Source organism: Daphnia magna, linkage group LG6 (assembly GCF_020631705.1).
Source record: "Daphnia magna isolate NIES linkage group LG6, ASM2063170v1.1, whole genome shotgun sequence".
Classification (NCBI taxonomy): domain Eukaryota; kingdom Metazoa; phylum Arthropoda; class Branchiopoda; order Diplostraca; family Daphniidae; genus Daphnia; species Daphnia magna.
Window position 1 is genome coordinate 5,740,751 of NC_059187.1, and position 15,519 is coordinate 5,756,269.

At 38.9% G+C, this 15,519-nt stretch overlaps 2 protein-coding genes across 9 annotated transcripts; one reads left to right on the forward strand and one right to left on the reverse strand.

The window, feature by feature from the left end:
* Positions 1-2,640: 2,640 nt before the first annotated feature.
* LOC116925047 (trafficking protein particle complex subunit 13) lies at positions 2,641-10,123 on the reverse strand. 2 transcript variants are annotated; one of them, XM_045175733.1, is made up of 12 exons: positions 10,026-10,123; positions 9,499-9,617; positions 9,250-9,427; positions 9,110-9,194; positions 8,920-9,053; positions 8,789-8,861; positions 8,688-8,732; positions 6,886-6,985; positions 6,704-6,810; positions 6,483-6,611; positions 5,454-5,554; positions 2,642-3,486 (listed from the first exon to the last, which is right to left on the reverse strand). In XM_045175733.1, exons 2-12 carry the CDS (start codon positions 9,533-9,535, stop codon positions 3,165-3,167), a joined length of 1,311 nt encoding a protein of 436 aa, XP_045031668.1. In that variant the 5' UTR covers positions 9,536-9,617; positions 10,026-10,123; the 3' UTR covers positions 2,642-3,164. The 2 variants fall into 2 exon arrangements, with proteins under 2 accessions (XP_032787560.2, XP_045031668.1); XM_032931669.2 differs by lacking the exon at positions 10,026-10,123 and having other exon boundaries at positions 2,641-3,486; positions 9,250-9,395; positions 9,499-9,619.
* A 1,189-nt stretch (positions 10,124-11,312) lies between these two features.
* Positions 11,313-12,967, forward strand: LOC116924928. 7 transcript variants are annotated; one of them, XM_045175739.1, is made up of 7 exons: positions 11,313-11,722; positions 11,787-11,927; positions 11,992-12,037; positions 12,102-12,245; positions 12,307-12,361; positions 12,430-12,656; positions 12,734-12,967. In XM_045175739.1, exons 2-6 carry the CDS (start codon positions 11,836-11,838, stop codon positions 12,474-12,476), a joined length of 384 nt encoding a protein of 127 aa, XP_045031674.1. In that variant the 5' UTR covers positions 11,313-11,722; positions 11,787-11,835; the 3' UTR covers positions 12,477-12,656; positions 12,734-12,967. The 7 variants fall into 7 exon arrangements, 6 of the variants coding, with proteins under 6 accessions (XP_045031674.1, XP_045031675.1, XP_045031669.1 ...); XM_045175740.1 differs by having other exon boundaries at positions 11,803-11,927; XM_045175734.1 differs by having other exon boundaries at positions 11,803-11,890.
* The last annotated feature ends 2,552 nt before the right edge of the window (positions 12,968-15,519 follow it).

Genomic DNA, 15,519 nt, shown 5'->3' on the forward strand with positions numbered 1-15,519 from the left:
TGATCGGTAACCAGAAGATTTCCCACGCTGACTTTCATAGCCCGTTTGCAAGATTGCACGATCCTTTTCCAAACTCCACCAAAATGAGATCCGTGAGGGGGAGAGAAATGCCACTCGATTTGTTGACACGCTAATTTCGATCGAAGTTCTTGGTGTTGTTGTACCAATTCCATTAGAGCCTGACGAAGTTTTTGTTCTCCAGTGACGAGATGGGTTCCATTATCCCTGTAGACAACGTTCGGATTTCCACGTAAACTCACAAGTCGGGCCTTGTAGAATAATCGACTTGAGCCTATAGTATACGTCCGCCTACACGTAGCTGTCCTACTTCTTCTAGAAAAGGGCTGAAAGTGCGTAGGCTTGACTTCAGAGGCAACTCCAGGTTCTTCTTCAAGGCGTAGATTTCTTCGGCGAATGCCAATTCTTGAGCGCGTTTAATGCAGAGGGTTAAAGCCGCCCATATTTATGCGGTCGTCTACTTTCCAACAGTGAGCTTGCAAGTGCCCATCTTCCTTCTGGCATTTGTCGTAAACCTCCTGCACCAAGCGATAACTCTCTGGATCTTCAGAAGACTGGAATATTATCTCACGCAGTCATCTATCGGGTGATTTCCGTCCTTAGTTTTGACGGCGAAGAATCGAATCACGTTAACGTCACTCTCTTCCGGCTCTGCGATCTCTTCCAAAGAATCCCACTCCGACGGATCGAGTTTCAGGAACGATGGACCTTCGTGAAATTTCACCAACTCGTCGACGTTCTTCGGGTCGATGCCACGACTACACAATTACGTGGGATTGTTAACTCCAGAAACGTGACACTAGGTTTGGGTCCGGTACTTTAAAAAACTACCGCTACCGCGGTAATGGTAGTCGGTCATTTTCAGAAATCTACCGCGGTAGCGGTAGTACCGCACTGTTTTTTTCGGGTAACGCGGTAGCGGTACTTCCTTCGGTACTATACTTCTATCCCCAACTAAAAACCTTCGCCATACTACTCACACCAACATTTCCACATCCTTTTCAACGAGAAAAGCAAAATTATAAGCCACACTCACATTGAATCTTTCAATGAGTTCTGTTTACTTTCAAAAAAAGCATTTTTTTTTTTAAGTTTCGTCTGACAGTAGACTTCTACAAGGCTGAAAAATTTTCCCAGCTACGCTAAATAAACGCTCCACTGATAATGACGAGGGCAAAGCAGTGTTATACTTGCAGAACATTTTCTTAAGAATTGGGTATTTCAAGAGAGACAACACATCGGTGCTGTCATCAGCCAGAAAAAGATCCAATTCATTTGTGTCGCTTTTGTTTTGGATGTAGATAGTGCTCGAAAAAAATTCTTTTTTGGTTTTCTTCTTGGACTAAAGTGAAAGTCACTGTACGTGCTTTTATCTTCTCCTAAATTCATGTTTGACCCGACTGTACTAATCTTGCGTCCTCTTGGCAAATAAGGGACTTTTACTCCTTCGTTTTTCTTCTTTCCGGTTGCGCATACTTGTTTAAATGTTTTTTGTATTTCCCGGATAGTCTTAAGGATTTTCCTTTTTTTTTTTTTTTTTTTTTTATTATTATTTTAACCGCCTGCCTTCGGCCACGGAAGAGGCGCTGCAATCGCATATCTCCCGGTCGTTTAAGATTTACCATTTACTCGTTCGGGAGCCTTGCACAATTGAACCAGTTTCTTGCAGTATCGTCCAAGTACATATTGAAATTATTACGTTTTTCGGCGTCACCCCATCCATTATGGGAGTAAATTGTCTCGTAATGCTCCATCCATTTGCGCGCATCTTCATCCGGACTAACTCGAAAGATAGGCGGGCTAATAAATTTTCTGACAGCTGCCATAGCTTGTCTTTGTGGCTGCACAATATGCCCTGATGGCACTATAAATTGTTGTCCACTGACTGGAACAACTGGACTTGCAGTTCTCAAAACGACCTCGGTTTCTGAATCCGAGTCTGAATCTCTTCGAGTCTCGACTGATTCACCCTGACTGTCAGCTTCTTCGGTCAAATGGTCCTTTGGAATAGGACCTTCAAAATTTAGCGCTTTACCAACAAAGGAAGTTCCACTCTCCAACGATGAGGCTGGGGTAGGTGAAGTTTCTACCGGAACGCTTGACAGTTCTCGAAGCGGATGTAATCGTCGGCTGGGGTCTCTTAGGCAACTGGGTAGCCGTTGGTTTGTCCTCTTCGGCATCGGCTAAAAATGACTGCAGCACGACTTCGTTTACTCTCAGGCAACGAGCTGCGTCTTCAATAATTGCCACACCGCAGCAAAAAATTCGTTACTTACTGGTAACGAGCTGCGTCTCAAAAATTAAAACTCTGCAGCACTAATTCGTCACTTACGGGTAACGAGCTGCGTCTCCACCAATTGTCACACGAGTTGTATTGGAACAAAAACAAACGAATACAACAAGTGATGACTTAAATTCTAAACAATGGTTTAACTCAAACAAAAGGGATAACCATTACCAAAAGTTGGAGAAGCGTCTGAAGACCTCTTGGGAAACCAGGGAACTCCTCCTACGGAGCCTAGCTCCGGGAGCTCACCCGATGGAGACTCATCTAACGCATATTCGGGGCAGCGTTTTATACCGTCGCGCGAATTACTCCCCTTCCGGACTGCATATCTGCGTATCTTTCTTAGAGCGGACTTCTCCCGATAATTTCTTCACCACGATCGCAGCGTTGTCCAAGGAGCGGATGACTCATCTCTGTGAAGAGATAACCAATCTCCCTTTTCACCCGCGACAATATAATACTAAGGAAAGTCAATTTGATGAGAACGTCATGGCTGGGCTGCTTTCGTAACTTGAACGTTAGCATATCCGTTTCCCCATTTCAAATTACTCCAAGTGTTCGCTCTATCGGCAACGAGCAACTACCTCGAAGGGGTGGAGGTAGTTGTCAACGTAGAAGTTTCATCGGACGCTATCTGCTGCCTCTGGATACTGGTGACGATTATCGTCGGCAGTCCGGTTGAGGGCGAAGATACAAGTCGTTGGGGAAGATACTGATCCAAAGACGTGAATTGTCATTTGGTACGTTAACGGTGCTTGATTACTGCCAGGAGTCCGGTAGACAAAACGGTAGGCCACCTGATCTTCTACTGGGACCATCACCTGGTTAAACATCTTCTCGATGTCCGCACTGACCGGTACTAGGTTCCTTCGGAAGCGTAGTAGGACACCGAGCAGGCTAACGAGAAGATTGGTCCGCGTAATAGGTTCTGTTTGATGGACGTTCCTGCATACTCGGCGGCTCCATCGAATATAACTCGAACTTTGGTCGTAGAACAGGATGGGCTTACGACCCCGTGGTGCGGTAAATACCACGTTTTACTTGATTCTTTCCACAACTGTTCGGTCGTGAGGAGTCTGGCGTGGTCTAGGCCGATGTACTCCTTAACAACTGTATCATACTTCCGGGTGAAGTCTTCATCTCGATTAAATCGCCTCTCCAGAGAGTAAAGTCTCTTCATCCTGCGTTGCGCATTTTCCACAAATGCGAAAATCTCATTTGTGTTTTAGTTGGTCTTATAGTTATTATTATTAGTGCAGCGTCTTATGGAGAAACAATCTTCTTCACGTTAAAAATTAAGTTTTCATAACTATAATTTAGACTTCCCCCTTTTCTTACTAGCAGTGGGTACCCTATTCAACTTTTCATTTCTTAATTTTTTTTTCTAGCCCTAGTTCTATCTACTTTATTTTTATTTTATTTTTGTTTGTAAGTTGCTCGTCTCTTTTAGCCGAAGAATTTCGTTTGCTGCCAGAAATTCGTCTGCTACAAGGAGGTGAACAACAAACCATTCACAAACAATAGCTAAATAAAAATAAACCAGATAGAACTAGGGCTAGAAAAACTCACTAGCGAACATGGTGGGGAATCTAGTGAACCCCTCACTAAACACCCGCAGTTCCCCCCAAGCGACAGGGATAGGACGATCGTGTACCTTTCCTTTATATCGTGGTGCAACGGAAAAATTTCGTCGAAGAATGTGTTCGTTTCAGCTTGATCCCTTGTTTAGTGTAAACTTTCCCCGGCTACTGATTTTGAACTACAGCATATACATTTTTGAGACATTCAGAGTCTTTCCCAAACGTGGATATAAAACAAACGGAAGAAAAAAAGTTGAAAAAGAAAACGCCATAAATTATTTAGAATTCTAGAAAAAGACGCGCACTCAAAAGTTGGGACATAAAGCAGTGTATCAGTGAGCCAGAGAATTATTAAGGAAGCACTAAAAGTTGGGCTATATCTGGATAGTCGTATGTACGTTTAAGCAAAAGATCAATAAGTTTTAATCCGGAAAGACTTTGTAGACCGGGCATTATCGGAACCAATTGTAGGCAAACTTCAACAGAGTGATTGGGATCAATCTTCTCAAGTGGCCGATTTGAAATACCTGTCCAGAGAATGGCCGGTTTTGATCGAATATCCAATACTAAACTCAGTTCGACTGGCCTCTCACTATGAAAAAAGAAAAGAAATATTAACTACTTACCCACCATTTCATTAACTACGTAGTTGTTCATTTAATATGAATAAATAAAATTTGCTTTACAACTACAATATTGACTGGACTAGGACAAGGAAGGTGTGAACGCCGGATTTTTTATAAATCCGTCGTGAGGCCCCAACAAGCCGGTAATGGAGGTTAAGAGACAACACTTCGTTGCTCAGCTTGAAAATTCTTCGTCTATCTCGTTATAGCTACAGTACACATAGTTGCTTACGTAGCGACAATTTCTTTTAAGAAAATTCATTAACGGAAAATACAAACAAAAGAAATTGAAAAAAAAAAATCTATATGTATATAACGATAATGATAAAAAAAAAATTCTATTGAGTACGAGTCGTTTGTAATAAAAGAAGAAATCTCGCATTCTTTAAGTAAAAATTCTGCGAAAGTTAAGATTGGTCGTTGTCCTCCCCATGGATATTCGATTTTAATACTTGGTTGTACGATAACATGATCCAAAGCCGACGAGTTGTTCACATACATCGACTCGAATTTGAAATCATTGTTCTGCATGTGCGGGTGATCGGAAATGGTTCTAGTTTACGAAACTTCTACTATTTCCCTGTACAAAATTGGTATACAAGTCACATATACCTATGTTGGCTTCTTGTGTTAAAGATAACTTCGCAACTGTTTACAGCGCATGAAAATGTAGTCTATATGAGATACGGTGTAACCATCCTATCCTAATCGAATAAGGACACCATACTGACAGCTGCTTACAGGATTTGATCTGATATGAGCGTTCCGTCTCGTCGTATGGGATACTTGGGTAACTCAAAGAAATAAATTTCAAAATCACGCAAGATAGCGTCCTGGTTTTAATAATGAAGAGATGATTGCACATGGTAGAGAATAGCAGCTGATAGAGTTTTTGTGCGTGCAGTTTCGTGAAATTACGGTTTACAAGAGAACTTCACTTACCTAGTGTTTGTTATTTTACAGACGAAACTGATTGCTTCATACAGCTTTACCGGATTCGGAAGCTCTTGAATCGTTAGACGCACGTCGCCATAGTTAGGAACCTAAAATATCCATTTTTAGAAAATAAGGCTCTCTTACTAATGGGAGTATTTAAATCCAACAATATAATTTCGTTCAAATTAATTCAGTAGGATTTATCGAGAACACAATTTGAAACATTTTTGGTGGAAACTCGTTTGGTAGAAAAAATTTTTAAAAGCTTTTAACCGCATGAACTTTCGATGTCCGTGGAAGTCGGACAGCGCATAATTATAGTATTTTAAAAATTAGAAGTATAAGGTTGTTAATACAGCCTCACTTCAGAATAAAGAAAAAATGCCCTACAAAGTACAGCAGTAAAATAATTATCACATGGTGAGTTCGAAAATGAAATATGAAGCACATCTACTTAAAGTGTGCAAAAAATGTAGCAAATTATCTTGTCACCAGGATACACGATGCAAAAATATAACAAAAAATTGAACTAAACTGCAGATTTAAAAATCTTATCTGGTGTGTTCTATTTGTCTCGACAAGACAAACCGTACAGTACTATTTTTATTTGAACTGAATAATCCAAGAATGATGAATCATTCTCATTCATGGAAATCAGCGTGAAAAAAGTAGTCATGTGCTGTTTTCCTGTCTAAATAATAAAAACTGACAGGAAAACATCTATTCTGATTACGCGATATTTCAGTACGAAGAAATAAGTAAATAAAATTATTCCGATAAGAATACAGGATGATTTTCCCTTGCGGGTACAGATATCGATAGTAATATTTTTAGTAAAAGTACCAGTAGTTCTAGCATCTATGGAATGACTCCGTTAAAAACGATAAAATTTCAAAAATTGCAGGACTTAAATAAAGAATTTCGAAGAAATGGTCATTGTCTTTTGAACGCCTTTCAATTCCACTCAACAAAATAAACACAAGCGCGAAACGTTTAAAGCCTTCAAACGCGTGATAGGAAAATTAAATAACTTACCATTCTTTGTAGCTGACTGGTTTGCAATCGTCCACGATCACCTATCGTAGTCCTCCAGGTTAAATCAAGTTTTCCAATGTTACTTTCTCCCCTTAACAGCCGAAGGTTACCCCGCACATCCTGCTTTGGCTTCCAACACAGCACATTTCAAACATTTGCATATGCTCGCTGTTTCCTTGAAATGTTAACTCTATCAAAATGGTCACTACTTGAACTTTTACCTTTAAGCAATGCAAATATTGACGAATTTCACCAGGCTGAACGATGTTTACAATCCCACCAAATAGTTGTGATGCATTAGACCAAGAAGTGCCCCAGCCAGCTTGTACTTGATTATGATGATTAGGAGAAGAAATAGTTTAGATTATTGGATAAGAGATTTCTTTTGATTTGTAATGCAAACCTTTGAAGAGACTTGATGGTTCCATGGTGACTTTATCTAAGCAAAGTGGTTTGTCAAGGGTTGTGTTTTGAATTTGGGCTTCTAAGTAGACATCGTCCGACTAAAAATTGAAAAATTTAAGCATAAGTTAATATGTTTGAGCAAGAACCTACATGCCTTATAGTTGTGCATTTCTACGCTTGTAGTTGCACTCGACTCCATAAATATCTGGGCCACCTTCCGCGGTTTTTACCGCTTCAAATATACCTTTACGATATTTTGTACAACAAAGTAGGAAGGGATTACGTATGATAGAAAGAACTTTTTCCGCTAAAATAAAAAACTTTGTTTGCGGATACATCTCTTAAGTTTATTTTCTATTTCCTTCATAAGCTTAAGTAAACATACCGTAAAGCTATATTTGAAGCGGTTAAAGCTGCGTGCGATGGCGCTGATATTTATGGAGTAAGGTGTCAAATTATTTTTACGAAGAAAATCAGCCGCAGGGGAAAGGATTCGCACTAGCATTTACACTAACATTGACTATTCAATTAAACTTCACCTAAGAAGCATGAACTAGATTTTGATGAATCTATAACTATTATGATTCAATGAATTAATCATTTATTATATAAATAATATGATATTAATTATATTATTAAAGTCATTTCAAACTATTTCAGAAAAAAAACCCTAAAGCGTCGTCTTATGACACGCACGATTCTGAAGAAATAAAAGCATTTGCGATTAGTAACCACTATAGGATTTTACTTCAATAAAAAACTAACGAAACCCCCTGAATATCAGCGGAAAAACTACACGAAGATATCACATAATTTTATAACGAAAGAAAAAATGGCCAGAAGGCATACCCTTCCCCGTAACTAGTTCCATCTAGATTCGAGGGGCAATAGCCAAAAAGTATATTGCCCCCCAAAAATTGGAAAAGTCTTAATGCCCCTCAAAACAACTTTTGAGGGGCAATATACTTTTTGGCTATTACCCCTCAACTCCAGAGGGCACTAGTTACGGGGAAGGGTAGGTCTTCTGACCGTTTTTTCCTTTTTGTTATTATGTGAAACCTTGCAGACTTTCCGCTGATATTCAGGGTTTTTTTTTTTTTTTCGTTAGCTATTTTATTGAGATAAAATCCTTCGGTGGTTATTAATTGCAAACGCATTTATTTCTCCAGAATCGTGCGTGTTAATGTGTTATAAGATGATAGTTTAGGTATTATATTTGTCATCAATGTCATTTCAAATGACATTAATCATATGAAACTATCTCAAAAGACAAAATAATACCAAAATGCTTCATCTTATGACACGCATGACTGAAGAAAAGAATGCATTTGCAATTAGTACCCACTGAAGGATTTTACCTCAATAAAGTAACTAGGGGAGAAAAACGTGAATATCAGCAGTGAATCACACTACACGAAGGTATCATATCATATAATAAAAAGAAAGAAAAAACAGTCAGAAGAACGACCCTTTCCGTAACTAGTGTCATCTGGAGTTAAGGAGCAATAGCAAAAAGTCTTTTGCCCCTCAAAAAGTGTGGCAATAGGCGCGACCCCAAAATTTTATGGGTTGCGCGACCCAAAAGAAATGCTACAAGTACTTTCAGCAACGTTTGGTAGAATAAAATGGCCCAGTAGAAAAATTCGCCGATCACTAAATGAAATCATACCAACGATTTCCTAGTTAACAAAACCAGTAACGTTTGTCTCGGTTAGAAACAACATTGTCCTCTCACACAATTGAAAGCCATTCATCACCAAAGATAGAAAATAATTGAAGAAAACAGGGTATTATACTCACCTCAGCATTGTAGAACTTTGTCTTTACATCCAAAGGTTTCAAGACCTATAAAACCAATTCAATGTTATGTGTTTTTCTTAAGCAAACCATTTGTAGTTAACCTGAAATTTGTAGTAGCGAGAGGATGTCATTACTTCACCCAACCCTACTTGGTATGAAACTTCACACACTAAACTGAAATTTGGTCAAATTTAGATTAAATAAAATAAAATTATTAATCATGCAAACTAACATGTGAGTGCCAAGTTCTGTTATTTCATGACTTAAGATATCGTCAGTTGATTGTTGTGGCTCAAGTTGATCAAGGGTTACGTTATTTTTTTTTTTTGTCAATGGTAGTCTCTGTGCAGCAGTCTGAAGATCAGCCTATAATCTAAATCCATGAAATCTTTTTGTTTCTGAAAAACCTTTACCACTCAAACCTTGATTGAAATATTTGACACCAAGAATGAACCAACATTCTGAACACGAAGGTAGCTCTGGAATGTTTCACCTAAATATATAGTTCTGAAAACAGATAAGGATTCATGATGCTGTTAGTTTGTATATGTTGATTTCTAACCCAAAACTTTGCGGTAGAAGTAATCCATGTCTGGATGAAAGTGTCATATCCAGATCATGGTCCGCATGTACTAATGAATAACAATCGGTTTCAGCCGAAGGTTTTGTATCAGTCAAATAGAAAAATTCTAGATGATGAGGGTCACACTGCGTAAAAAGAGGACGGGACAACCTCATCACTGCAATCGAATGGAAGAGACCCTTCGTTCACAACGAAATGTTGTGACAATACAGTTTGAATGAGAAATACCTTTTATAGAAAGAACTTGGTCAGCTTTGTTTTCCATGACGCATACATAAATCCACTCCTTAAACCAAGTTCACCCAATGCGTACTCAAAACTCAATGGTCTGAGCAGAGTAATACCATGGTATAATAGGTTAGAAGGTACCTCCACTGGGCCCTTCCCGGTTGGGCCCGATTTCAGGACGCTGGGTGGCGCTAGTTGCCAGAGTAGGCCGACTTTACATGGGAGAGATAGGGAATATGATCGTATTTTCAATTCTGTTAAGTAGGAAATAAAATTTTTACAATAATTTATTTTTTTTTATTTTTTGAAATATTTTTAGCCACATAGTTCACTTTTTAATATAAAGATATGTTAAATACAATATTTTTAAAAAATTTATATGGGTTCGCTTTGCGGTTTTCCAGCAACAGCTGGTTTGCTAGAGTTCGCGGGGGGTATAAAAAGGATAAAGGGGAAAAAAATTCTGTCAACGAGCAGAAACCATGGCAATTTATTGATATATTGGCTCACCTCAACCCGTGTTGTATCAAGGCCTACTTAATGGTTAAGGCCTGTAAACATGTATCTACTGCCATGAAGGCGACAGGTGTAGCCAGAATTCCTATCCCTGCCCCTGTGGGAGCCAATAAGACGAAAAAGGGAGGCGAAGACTTCGCCATCTGGCGTTCAGAATCGAACTCGTTGAAAAATAAATATTGAGGCATGAAATGAAAAAATAAACAAAAAATTAAGGGAAATTAGTTATGAAACGGATATATTTTTTACATGCATAACAATCAAATAAATATCATTCGTTCTATTTTCGAACCTGTCGAATGTACAGAAATCTTGTTTCAGCGTGTGTTCACGACTTAAACCGTTAAACGGAAATAAAAAAGGCAGGGAACTGTTATTAGGGGTTGAGAATGGAATCAGGGAACGGTGTTAGAAGCTATTAGATGCACGGTAATTCCTCGATGCGCCTTAAATGTGAGAATAAACTTTTCGGAAGATGAATTAAAGAATGTCGATTGCTTAGACAATTCAGGCATGGACAATCAGGATCAGCCAATTTACAATTCGATGGTTTTGTTATCAACCATTTCGCCGAGTGAAATGGAAGCTACAACCATACCGCCGAGTGAAATGGAAGCTAAAACCATACCGCCAAGTGAAATGGAAGCTACAACCATTCCGCCGAGTGAAGTAACTGCAAAGCAAGGTCGTCCAAGGGAAAGGCAAATCCGTCCCTCAATCACAAGACGATATAACTCTCGCAATGACTGGGAAGATTTATCAAGTTGGCAATCAGATGAAGTAGGTGGCCGTGCGGAAGAAAAAACCCTGTCATTTATGAATTCCGATAAACAAAAACAAATTAAGACATGCAAATTTACTTCAATTGCTGAGAAGAGAGAGGGCACTACTCAATATTATTTCAAAACTTAAAATCTCATAAACAACATTACCTCTATTGTTTTTTACAGACTGTGGGGGCCTTTTCTATCCCACAGTTGAGTTTGTGTCAAGGCTGTGGACGGTGTATCTATTTGTAAAGGAGTGCCTTTGACAGATGTCAAGCTCGACTTTCATGTTGAAGGGCCTTGTTGAATTCCTTCTGCCCCATCTGGAGACATGTAACACTTTTCTCTGTGAAATCGCTCGTCCTGGTGAAAATAACAAAGCATTAATTGAAGTTATTTTGAGAAAATTTTTGAAACCAATTTTGTCTAACAAGAAAAAGTTGCGTTTAAGTTTAAATAAGAAGACCAGTACCTTTGGTCCAGCCAATAAGGAATGTAGGGCCAGAACACTGAAACAATAAAATAAACTCAAATTCTGCAGCATTTTCTATTTCTTAAATTTAAATAACAAAATGCTTACCATTATTTGGCTGAAGACGTCAAACGTTAGTCCCAACCCCCATTTTCTTTCTATCTTCCCATCCTTACGAGGTGGCATTTTTGAACGCCAGACGGCGAAGTCTTCGCCTCCTTTTTTCTTCTGATTGGCTCTTGACTGGGGAAAGGATAGGGAATTTTGCAAATCCTCTCGCCGTCATAGGGGAACATTCAAGTTTACAGGCCTTAACCATTAAGTAGGCCTTGGGTGAGCATGCTCAGCCAGCCTGCTCAAACGTCAATGCGCTGCCACCCTGCGCATATTTTGTTCCCAATTCCGAGCGTTCCTGCGGCAAAAGATCGCAACTCACTCAAAACAAAAGCTGGTGTTCAATACTGGTTTAGTAAGCATGCTCAGCCTAACGAGTCTTTTAAACAATGACCTTAATCATTTAAACATTACCTCAGACATTTCAACATTTAGGAAGCTTTTACATTTTTAAAAGTTGTGGACAATATGGAAGCAGAGAGCTCAGAGATGGGACAGGTAGACACCGAAGAGGTAGACTTAGGTAGTCAAGAAGCAGTAATCGATTGGATTGCTAAGAAGTAATTGATTCAGTCTTATTTATATTTTTTCGATAATAATTTTCGTTTTGACCTTATTTTAAAGGAATCCAAATTACAAAGGGAATGCGAAGCAAGTTCCAATAGATCTGGTTTGTTGAGCTATTTTTCTGTAAATAACCTGTGCTGTAATCTGTATGTATTTGTTTTTATCAGCCATCATCCTGTCAAGAGATCTTGCAATCGGGCTTTCAGAATATAGTCGTGGAAGAATTGGAACCCCCAATTGTTGACCTAAATGAACTGGTTCAGGCTACCAGCAACTCATGTACATCACCATCAAATTTGGGTGAACTTGAGGTTTATTAAAAGAACAAAATTTAAAGTTGTAATTATTTCCATCTCAATTTCCTCGATATAGTCAATTCCATTTCAACCGCCATCTGTAGAACAACCCTGCAAATCCTTCTTAAAAGGAAGGGAAATTTTTGTATTTGTATTCTTAGCTTGTTAAGAATATGTCAACATTAATGCATTACAACAGGCATCCAACCAAGGATTCAAGACGTCGAGTGTCATGATTTCGAATGAGATAGGCCTACGTGTTGATACTCCAATCAGCGACAACGATGTGCCACAAACCTATACACCGTTGAGGAAGCGAAGACTCGTAGCAAACAAGAACATTAAAATGGTTCCAAAGAAAAAGACAGCAAAAGCAAAAGATACAAATGAAGAGGATGAAACGTGCTCAGCCACTATATGCAAAATGTTGAGTGGTCTTGTTATCTATTCTATGCACTTCATTTTTATTCTTCATTTTTATTTCCATTTAAATTTTTCTTCAGACTGCACGGGATTTGAGTGGCGATTGAACCAAGTGTGACGGGCCTTGCAAGAGATGGTTCCACAATCGTTGCGCAGGGATAAAAAGAATCCTGAAGAAAACCGAAAAGTGGGACTGCATCAAGTGCGTCAATCAGTCCAATCGCCCCCGTCGCAATTTTATTAAATAATTATTTTGTTGTAGCGTGTAATTAACAATTTCAACTCAAATCATTACACAACTGTTACCAATGTAATCAATTTTATGTAGTTTTGGTTTAAAAGTTATTTGTGTTTAACTTTCGTTGTTTTTGCCTGTACAATCTGGTAATGAATCGTAATTAATGCGGTTTTTGTCCTCTCTGAAACCTGTCTGAACTGTACAATAAGGGCAAATAAAGAATAAAATACCGTGGAAATAAAACGAGTGATATTTTTGTATTTATTTGTAATTGCGTTCGAATATTTTTTCGTAATTACTAGGTAAATTTACTAAATTTGTAGTAAGCAATAGTCAAATAGTAATTATAGTCAGAGTATTTCAATGAAATTCAAACTGACGCGAGAAAATGGCCCCCGGTTGTGATTGGTTGTTGCGTTTTTTGGATAAATATTATACAAGACGGCAAAATTTTGCCCTTTTTTACACACCAAAACATTCCTTGTCTTACGAGGAATCTAATTATTGGTTTTAATACATGAAACGAGCAAAAACAATGCCCGAACGGGGTGCCCAAAGTTTGCCACTTTCTGTGGTTTTCCCCTCCCCCATGAAATCGTCAAAAATTAAAAAGTGAATTATTAGACAAACTAATAATCCAAAATGAATTATTTAACTTGAAATAAATAGAGGTAGGTAAGGGCTATCGATTCCTTTAAAATTTAAAGCAAGATTTTCATAAACAAAAAATTAAAAAAAAAAATGTTTTTTACAATTTTTGCGTTTCAGAGAAATACTGGACTTAGGCGAGAAAACGAAAAAAAAAATTATTCGTTCCTAAAATTTTTGCTTATGGAAAACTTGCTAGAAATTTCCTATCACTAAACAACACACTCTCTAAATTCGTCTGCTAGAAATTGCACTGCACCGCTTGCTCTGACAAAAAAGGTCGGGCAAGAAAGTGCAGTTTTCGAGTGACCTCGGGCGGTGCCGGAGTGACACTGGAACGTACAAATTCGATGCACCGAAAAAGTGGATTGCACTAAGATTACCACTCGAACAACTTTTTCTCGGGGCAATTGCACCAGTGCAGAAAAGTGCAGCCATCCGAAATCGACAATAGAATACTAGTGTAGCCACGCTTATGGCGGGCCCTCCCATTGCTTTTTTGGCCTGAAAGTCTTTTTGTCCTATAACGAAAGCGCCACAGCGGCTGTGTTGTGACCTTGTGATGTATTACGTTTTCGCTATGTTTTCGCTCATTTTCGTCGTCTGTACTTCAGAAAGTAAACAAAAAGTGGCTTAATTAATTAGTGTGAAAAAAGTAAGAGCATGAAGAGATTTCTTAACAACCCTTAAAACTCAATGCATAGGTGGCAGCTACGGTTATGGGACACTTAAATCGATATCTTGCCTCATTTTCTCACAATCGATACGCGAAATTGGCAACAACTTTTCGAAAAATATCCGAGAGGGGGAGTTAACATGGCCGTGGCTACACCAGTATTCTATTACTCTGGTCTGAGCGTAGAGCGTACAGTATCGTGCACAAAAATCCAACTCAGACTTCACTTGGCCGCCACACCGTCGTGTTCGACCACACCGTCATGGTTGGTTTTGCAGGACTTTTTGCAAGGCTACACAGCAGCTACTAGCATAACAACTTGCGCCATCTCTCCTCCCAATTTTAAACGTTTTTGTTTTGAAGTTTTGTTTTGAATGCCTTTTTGATCGTCACATCATAAGTCTCGTGACCTATTAACTTACTCATAGTAACAGGGCCCGCTTCTGGGGATAAAATGATTAAAAATTATTCGTACTAATTATAGAACCCAAACCATTTTAGTCTTATACGGGAGCTTACTTTTACTTTGTACATCAAGTCTGCTGGGTGGTGGAGTTAATGGAGGTTCGGCCGAAGCACGATCAAAAAGGCATTTAAAACAAAACTTCAAAACAAAAACGTTTAAAATTGGGAGGAGAGACGGCGCAACTTGTTATGGTAGTAGCTGCTGTGTAGCCTTGAAAAAAGTTAGCAAAACCAACCATGACGGTGTGGTCGAACACGACGGTGTGGTCGAACACGACGGTGTGGCGACCCAGTGAACTCCGAGTTGCAAAAATCCGAACACCGCCCGTACGAAATATTTAGCTAAGAGGTCTAGCTTTAATTTTGAAATTGCTAGCTTTAGCTCATATTTCTACAAGCTAAAGAAAAGAAGCTCCCCGCTAGCTTTATTTTAGCGCTTAATATAAGAGCTCCTTCATCTTTTAGTTGGTAGGCAGCTAGGTTTAGCATTGTTTCATTGGTGCTATACCTTTTAACGCTATCGGAGGCTTTATTTTAGCTTTAATTTTTAAAGCTAAATTATTGCCGTTAAGGCTACTTAAGTTTTTTGCTATGATTATTGGTAAGGTTTAGCCGAAATTTAGCATTTTTTATTTTTGCACTGTTTTTTAACGCCTATGGAAACCTATATATTAGCTACTACTTTTTTGCTAAGTGTTGGCTTATTTTTATAAAATATTATTAGCTGGTATCAGAGATAAGGAGATGGCTCACTCCACGTAAAGCCACGCAGTCGACATTTTCCCTCCTCCCCCTCTCTAGCAGACGAATTCGACTGCGCTGCTCCTTTCGGCCAGCTC

Bases quoted from the DNA above. Each gene is read 5' to 3' on its own strand.
- LOC116925047 (XM_045175733.1), bottom strand. From the start codon at position 9,535: ATGGAAAACAAAGCTGACCAAGTTCTTTCTATAAAAG. The intron at 8,733-8,788 runs GTTAACTACAAA...TTGGTTTTATAG, and splicing joins CTCGCTACTACAAATTTCAG to GTCTTGAAACCTTTGGATGT. The intron at 6,986-8,687 runs GTGAGTATAATA...TTCAATTTTTAG, and splicing joins CAAAGTTCTACAATGCTGAG to TCGGACGATGTCTACTTAGA.
- LOC116924928 (XM_045175735.1), top strand. From the start codon at position 11,593: ATGCTCAGCCAGCCTGCTCAAACGTCAATGCGCTGCCACCCTGCGCAT. The intron at 11,891-11,991 runs GTAGTCAAGAAG...CTTATTTTAAAG, and splicing joins CACCGAAGAGGTAGACTTAG to GAATCCAAATTACAAAGGGA. The intron at 12,038-12,101 runs GTTTGTTGAGCT...TGTTTTTATCAG, and splicing joins AGCAAGTTCCAATAGATCTG to CCATCATCCTGTCAAGAGAT.